The following is an 8,984-nucleotide window of genomic DNA, read 5'->3' on the forward strand; positions in this document are numbered from 1 at the left end:
AGAATACAAAATTAATATACGTCAAACCTATATAAATTTAAACTTATATCTTTAACAATTTTAAATAACTTACATACATAATATAATAATTATCTATTCTAAGAACCCCTCGTGTGAAGGCCTATACGTATACATGTTATTTGTACACACATTTTATTTGTATTTGTTTTTTTTCATATAAGTACACACAATAAACTGTATAAAATTTCACCATGCACATAATAATTTTGAGCTTTCTTTCCTTTTTTTAACGAATATAACATGACGTTGTTGTTATAAATCCGAACGCCATTGCGTGAAAAAATAATACAATGGTTTTTGGCGGGAAATTATTTCTCAATAACCAAAGAACTTCCTTTAATATTTTTACGGTTATCCTGTTGACCTAAATTCTGGAGGTAATAAATTTAAAGAGATTTATACATTTCTCTTATTTATATTCATTTTTATATTGATATTGAAAGGAAAGCTCAGTCGATTTACTTTGTCATGGATTTGGGTTATTTTATTTGACAATACAATTATTATTAATTTAGGGCTGATTTTTCAATCGTTAGTTAAAATTTATCGGTCCAATAAAGTATTACACGAACATATTAAAATGTCACATAAAAACTATCAAATACGGACAATTAGAACACATGTTTGAAATGGTAGTTTAATACGTTATTGTAATAATATAAATAATATGGGCGTAGGGATGTGACGACCCCATCGCCCACGGTTGGAATATCTATTGTCTATGTGACAATAGATATTCCACCCGTGCAATCAGTCAACCCGCAGGACACCTTGTGGCGGGGTGTCGGGGAGTAGCGACCCCGCGGGAACCGAGTGCTCCCGGGGGAGGCCCCTGTCTTCATCTCCGGCTTGCCTTCACCGGCCGGTCGGAGTGAAGCCTGACGAGGACAGGACCCCCACCTCTGGCTCGCCTTAACCGGCCGGCCAGAGTGGAGTCGCGAGAGCTTTTAGCTCGAAGGGTGGATGCGAAGCGTAAGTGGCGAGTGGGCGCGTGATGCTGGACCCTCAGGGAGCGCGTGATCGTAGTTTAAAGTCCAGGGACGCCTCTCCACCCTTAGCTGCTCACAATATGTTGCCCCCTTGTCGCACTATTGCAGCGACTTATTTCGGGGGCCCATACAGTGAGAGGGCGAGTCACCACCTGCCAACATATTTTTACTTTCTTTTAGTAGAAAGGCAGGTGCCATAGTTTCCAATAGTCCCCAAATACCGGCCCATTTAACATCCCACTCCATAGCCCAGTTTATTTTGCTTTCCATATCTCGAAATAGTCCTACATCGGCCGCGGACTGCCCAGGGCTGTATCTCTATAGTGCAGTCATGGGCAGGCTGCGGCTGGTGTCCCACAACACAGTAAAGTTCTCTAAAGGGCCTCTGCGTGTTGGATCCGTGTCCCCACGTAAGCCTTCCAAAGGACCGGGTACCTTCCTTATGATGGTACCCGAGTATTATGGATTGAGATATAAATAATATAAATATAAGGATTGAAAAATTAGCCCTAAAATAAATAAAATTTATTTCTTTTTTGTTGCTTCCTGCCACAGTGTCATTATAGTTTAAATTTTTATCTCTGTACTCTGTGGAAAATAGTTACAGTACAGTACAAATGGGATGATTTAATTTTCATTACATGCATACCTATTTGATATTATAGTATATTTAGATTCTTTACTTGTTTTATGTGGGGAAAATTTAGGATGGTTAATTAATTTTAACTTAATTCAAAGCTACATTATTCCTGACGTCATTGTTTATGTTAAAATTAAAAAAAAAAACTGATTAATCCATACTTAATACATTGTAATTTGTATTATAAATGCGAAAGTAACTCTGTCTGTCTGTTACTCAATCACGCCTTTACTATTGAACCATTTTGCATGAAATTTGGTATAGAGATATTTTGATATCCGAGAAAAGACACAGGCTACTTTTTATCCCGGGAAATAGGATAGGTTTTATCACCACGGGAACGGGAACTATGCGGGTTTTTCTTTGATCGCGCGGGCAAAGCCGCGGGTGGAAAGCTAGTAAAATATATTGTAGAGTGGAATACTCTCCTGATCTAGTCATGCGTTATGAAAAATTTATTATATTTATTAACTTTAAATAATGACCAAAATTGACTAAAATTGATCACAATAGGAAGACGTGGACGGAGGAAAGAGAGAACTTTGCCCAGCAGTGGGACAGCCATGGCTTAATAATAAAAAATAATTAACTTAATAAACAAAACATAGGTAATAAAAAATTTAATCTTTCTTTCCTTCTAAGCTTTCTAGTTTATTTAATCAATTAAAGCATAAAACTAAAGAATTCTAAATCTTCCTTATAAACTTCAAACACTAAAACGATAAAAAACCACCCACAAAGAAACAAAGAAAGTTCAAACAGAATTACAGTATACGCGCTATCAGTGACGTAAATTAATTAAAGTATCGATCATTAATTGTACGGGATTCACTTTATCAAGAGCTTCGGGAGTTCCCGACCAGACCAAACAAAGTAATCAGACCATTCAACTTTTACATTCAACTTCAACCTTAACACCACGGCATAGAGTTCAACTTTCAAGTCTATTTTTTTGTAACTGCATAACAAAGTTTGTCATTTACGTAGAATATAAACGCGTTGTGGTCCAATGATTCTTCAGAACACAATTTGTGCGTGAAGCAGCAAGACGAATTGGATAGAAATGAATTTCGCTAAGATATTCGCTTTCGTGTTCGCGCTCGTGCTCGCTCTCAGCGCGGTGACGGCTGCTCCCAAGTGGAAGATATTTAAGAAAATTGTAAGTATTTTTTGTTTTTGTGGCTTCTAGATACTAAATACTTTATCTAGGAACAACAGAACGTGGACTCGATAGCTTTATGAATAATATTATAGAGATCGGAAAAATTGCAGTGATTTTCTTGGTCTTAGCTAGTTCGTACTTCGTAGCTACCACAATTAATAATAATATCTTTCACTAATTTAGTCATGGTAACTAGTGCATTTTATGTAACACTTGGTTTATCAAGCTAATAATTATTATAACATGTGTATTTCAATTCTTAAATTAATTTCTATGTAATTTAGGTGTGACATTAAAACTATACTTTAATTGTTGCATTGTTATATATTAAATATTCTCTTTCCAGGAACACATGGGCCAGAACATTCGAGATGGAATCATCAAGGCTGGACCAGCGGTAGAGGTAGTGGGCCAGGCTTCAACAATTTATAAAGGAAAATAGTGAACTACCTCCAAAATAATGAGTCAATTACTTAACTGCGTTTATAGTACATTTTCTTCATCTTATTATCTACTGCTAAAAATAAATATGGGAAGAACAATCTACGAAACGATATTAGTAACATTAACTCTTCGAATTTTATATTTTTGTTCCTAAATAATCGATATATTCCTGTCTTTATATTGTGTATGTTATTGTGATACATTATGAAACATTTTATAAACATTGTTAATGTAATTGAGATATTGTATTACTGCCTAAATACTCGATATTATTTATTTGTTAATTAGAATATGACTACATAGTAAGTATTATTTTGTAAATAAATCTTAAAACTTATTTTTATGAATTTTATTTTATCATCTGATTGTTAATAATTATGTTAAATTCAGAACATTCTCGTTCTAACTCCAAGTCAATAATGGTCAATATATTATTATTACAAAATTTAATATTATTGCAGACACTTAATTTTAGAAAAATTAGACATTATTACGTAAAATATTTTTCAATCGTTTATAATATCTGAAAATATTAATTGTTGAATAAATAATGACTTTACTACCAGAAGCTCAAAACAGTAACAAAGGATCTTCAAGTAAACTAATCTGTAGATGTTGTATAAGATCTAGCGCGCAAGAGCAACTTTTGTCTCCGCAACTATTTTGTCTCTCCCATCAACTCTATGGAATAGTAAGAAAGTGCGCGCACGTAGCGACGCAACTTCCCATAGAGTTGGTGGGAGAGACAAAATAGTTGCGGAGACAAAAGTTGCTCTTGCGCGCTAGCTCTTATCCCGCCTCAAACCTTTGTTTTATTGAAAACGTAAAGGGTATGAATTTTGTTATAAATAAGATATAATTTATATGACGAATATGAGCGCAAATAATAGTACTATAATCTTGTAGTATATAATTAATCATATTTTACCAACAACATTGGATTGTACATATATATATTAAGTAGGTAATTAATTGTAAAAATCTGTTTGTGCACTATACAGTAAAAATATAAACAAATTTAATTGATTCAACATTATGTGTAATGACTTTTATACCTGAAAAAAAATATTATCGTGATTAACTCCTATGTATTTTCTTATTTTATGGGAATTTATTACCATGTATTCCAAGCGAGTCAGTGTCGAATATTAATAGGACGATAAACTGAATTTATGGATGCATTTTATAACCTCATTTCGTTTATAATCATTACAATGACATCAAATGATATGCTCTGTACTAACACAAAAGCCAGCAGGTACTATATACCTCCCTAGTACCTACCTAGGTAGGTAGGTAGGTATATACCTACTGTGTAGTACCTGAAGTAAAAACTTTGTAAGTAGTTACTCCTTTTTAAAGTATGTCGTTTTTTATGGAAATTGTGCGGTTGGAGCCGCGCGGATTATGAGATATAGCAAACTAGCATACTAGTAATTTTAATAGAGAATATAGTGCAATCGGATAATTTTAAAATAGTGCACAAATTCCCGAGAAAAAATACACGAAATCAATTTTTTATTGTATTTTTTCTCGGAATTACACTCTACACACACATTCCCGTACATTTGACACACATACATTCACGCACACATACATAATATCGTATATTATGTATCGTATATGGTACTATGGTAGTGCACAGGCGATTATTTCGTAACTACTCTTTTATTTTTTTTTTATTTAGTTAACCTACTATTTTACCACCGTTTTCTACAAAGTATATACATAGGACTTGGATATTTCCCGTTTTATTTTTAAAAAGTTTTTGTTATTTTACTCATTAGGTAAAGGGCTTTCGATATCTGTTTAAAGTATTTTGATATCTGCAATACGTAGTTACGGAATAATCGCCTGTGCACACCTAACGATTACACCCTGTTGGTATATGGTATAGTAGGTATAATTATGATAAATATTTAGTTCTCGACACCGTAACATTACTAACAATAATTTGTAATATGGGAAAATTCATCTCGCTTCACGACGAATGAAATCCCGAATAGCAACAAGAGTACAGTTTAATTTCGTTATGAATGTCAATTAAGTCAACCTTCTAGGAGTAATAATGAAATACTTGGCGTTTTTAATGAATAGTTCGTAGCTTAATATCATGTAAAATTATATGAAATGAATTTTCAAATAGGTAATAAATAAGTGTAAATTTGAAATTGAAAATTAATAACGAAGGTATAGCAAAAAAGAGAGCGATTTTTTTATGAAGATGTGTTATATATAATTATATTATGTTATGATAACCAATTTACTTAGTTTTTGTGAAACAATTCATTTTACCATTTAAATGTGTTTAATTATATCAGAAAACACAGTAAAATGTCGATGAAAAATTATGTATTATTAAAATTACACATGCGACTGTGGCTCTACATAATATAATTTTTAAGTAACTAATATGCGCAGAATAATTGATATGACTATATTTTTAAACATGAAACAAAAAGGGTAATTTTCATTTTTTGTATTTTTAAAATTGAGATTCATATCCAAAGTATCCTTGAACCAAGTTTCATGCAAATCAATCCATAAACGTAGAAGATAATGTGCTGTGACAGACTAGGACGGACTGAACGATCTTATAAGGGTTCCTTGGCCGACTACGGAACCCTAAAAACATAGCAAGGGTGAGCATGTTTTTAACATAGCAATGTTATACATACAAATATTACCTAGATAATATGTACCTACTTCTTGATAACATACCAATTAATTATTATATTATATTGGCCATACACGCTTCTCCTGATTACTTATAATCTTCATAAGATTGCTTTAAAGCTATATTCGTAAGGAAATATCAAATTATATATTGAACGACGAAGAATATTCTATAATTTGATTATTATTCAAGCTTCCTTTAAATGCGCATATTTTACAACGCCTGTGATAATAGTATTGGCAATTTCACTCTATAATGTAAGTGCCGTACTTACTTACCATTGGAAATCTATTAAAACGATTAAAATATAATAAATACATAAATAAATAAATAAAAGATGAGCCCCGCGATTTACCCGCATAGCTCCATCCATGGGCTACCTATCTAACACCGAAATAATTTTTCAAATCGGATTAGTTCCTGAGATAAGCGCGTTCAAACAAATACACTCTTCAGCTTTACACTATTATTAGTATTAACATAAAGATTGCTAAATTTATATAGTGATAGGAAACAAACGACTGCAATTTTTATATTTTGTGAATTAGTTAGATATACAATGTAAATTTGGAATTTTTATAATTGAGGTACCTAGGTATTTAATTTTTTATACGGGATTTTAAAAACGTATCCTTGAAGTATTAAATTAAACATTTGAGGTATTTTCCCCCAAAAACAAATTAGTTTTTAACTAGATACATAGGTAATTGTATTATTCAGCAATAATAATTATTTAAATTGATTTTTTTTCGTAAATTTGGAACCATAGCAACGGTGTCATAATAGAGCCATAATAAAAATATAATATTTTACGACTTTAAAATGAAAATATTATATTCAACGCTTCGTATTTTCTTTTTAAAAATTAAATTACTAGTAGGTACTTCCCCTCACAATTCGGGACTAAAATATTTTGACGCCTCATATTATTATAAACTATGTTTATATCAATAACATTAATTATATCACACGCAAGAGGAATCACTTTATCAAGAGCGTCGGGAGTTCCCTTCTGACCCAAGACGAGATGCAGTTAAAACAACTAGCTAACTTCAACCGTAGCACAATGGTATAAAGTTCATTTTTGATAACACCTATGTTCCAGCCACATGACTAACTATGTATTTACTTGTAATATAAAAGCGGTGTGTTTGAATGTTTCTTCAGATCACTACAAGTTGTGAGTGAAGCAAGATTAATATAATATTATACAAATAACTAAAAAACTATATAGAAATGAATTTCGCAAAGATATTCTCTATCGTGTTTGCGTTGGTGTTGGCTCTCAGCGCGGTGTCGGCGGCTCCCAAGTGGAAGATATTTAAGAAAATTGTAATTATTTTTTTATATTTTTGATGTTTATAATTATTTGTATGTTATGCTTTAATTGTTAAAGTAAATTTTTACTTGTGTCTACCATAAATATTATGGGTCTAGAAATACAAGAGCAATAATTATTTCCTATATAAGTAAATATTTATCCGAATAGGAATGTATCCATGTTATAAATTGATAGAATATATCTTCAGATAGGTACCTCGTGTAGTACATATTATATTATAAATTAATATAGATTTGAAATAATTACAATATTCGTACTCCAGAGAATGTATAGTTATACAATGTATTTATTTGTCTATTTTTTTTTAATTATAATCTCTTTATTTAAAATATAATCGAACCATTCAAAACCCTATAGCTCCATATTTATTTGTTATTATCTATTCATAAAAAAGTATGTAAAATTAATCATTATTAATAATATTTTTCAGGAACACATGGGACAGAACATACGAGATGGAATCATCAAGGCTGGACCAGCGGTAGCCGTGGTTGGCCAGGCGACATCCATTTACAAGGGAAAATAGAAGATATAAATTATAACTACAATTACATAGACGGATTCACAATCTACACTATTGGACTTTAAAAGAAATTGTCAGAAGTATTAGGGACCGATTTCACGAGTAGCTGATAATTTTTCTGATACACTATGTATTTTATATCAGAGACTTTATCAGGAACTTGCTGTTCCCCGCGGTTTCACTCGCATTGCTCCTGTTGGTCTTAGCGTGATGATATATAGCCTATACTCTATAGCCTTCCTCGATAAACGGGCTATCTAACACCGAAAGAATTTTTCAAATCGGACCAGTAGTTACGAGATTAGCGCGTTCAAACAAACAAACAAACTCTTCAGCTTTATAATATTACTATAGATAAGTGAAATAAGTCCTAAAGATTTTAAACCATCAGCTTAGTTCAATTTTGGAAATCAAAGAGATTTCCTAACCTTGTAAATTTTGACAAGAACCTTATTGGGTAATAATGTTGATAATCTAAGGATTAAATACTACTTCTTATACATGTGTTATGATAGTAAACACTATAATATTCTGTTAGCATTTAAGAATTCCTTTGTAGAACCCGTCTCTTGTGGATTTCGTATCCTTACTGCCAAAATACTCTTAATAATTTATTTCATGGTTATGATATACATCATAACCATGAAATGACAATATATCATACTAAAGTATTATTTTGTACATACATATTTTTAATTTTTTATATAATAAAAATCTTAAATCAAATACAATATGTTTTCTTTATAATATCTGCTCTACTATACATTTCTTAACAATGCTTATATTATACCATATGGGCTGATGATGATGATTAAGTATAATGATAATTAATTCCATTAATTTCATAAATTTCATAGTATATATTCAACTAGATTTCCGCCCGCGGCTTCGCCCGCGTTTGCAAAGGAAAACCCGCATAGTTCCCGTTTCCGTGGGATTTCCGGGATAAAAACTATCCTATGTGTTAATCCAAGTTACCCTCTATATGTGTGCTAAATTTCATTGTAATCGGTTCAGTAGTTTTTACGTGAAAGAGTAACAAACATCCATACAAACTTTCGCATTTATAATTTTAGTAGGATACATATAGTATACTAGCTTACCGCCCGCGGCTTCGCCCGCTTTCTCTAAAACGATTTGATATTTAAACTATCCTATCTCTCAAGTTGGATCGAACTGCACATGG

General features: G+C 31.9%; 1 protein-coding gene across 1 annotated transcript; it reads left to right on the forward strand.

The window, feature by feature from the left end:
- Positions 1-2,647: 2,647 nt before the first annotated feature.
- Positions 2,648-8,296, forward strand: LOC123702807 (cecropin-like). The gene is made up of 2 exons (XM_045650608.1): positions 2,648-2,809; positions 7,706-8,296. The coding sequence occupies exons 1-2, from the start codon at positions 2,714-2,716 to the stop codon at positions 7,799-7,801; spliced, it is 192 nt and encodes a 63-aa protein (XP_045506564.1). The 5' UTR covers positions 2,648-2,713; the 3' UTR covers positions 7,802-8,296.
- Positions 8,297-8,984: the final 688 nt, after the last annotated feature.

The sequence above is a fragment of the Colias croceus genome, chromosome 24, assembly GCF_905220415.1.
Source record: "Colias croceus chromosome 24, ilColCroc2.1".
Taxonomy (NCBI): Eukaryota; Metazoa; Arthropoda; class Insecta; order Lepidoptera; family Pieridae; genus Colias; species Colias croceus.

Coding starts and splice junctions, on each gene's coding strand:
- LOC123702807 (XM_045650608.1), top strand. CDS start 2,714: ATGAATTTCGCTAAGATATTCGCTTTCGTGTTCGCGCTCGTGCTCGCT. Junction 2,810..7,705: donor GGAAGATATTTAAGAAAATT/GTAAGTATTTTT, acceptor AATATTTTTCAG/GAACACATGGGACAGAACAT.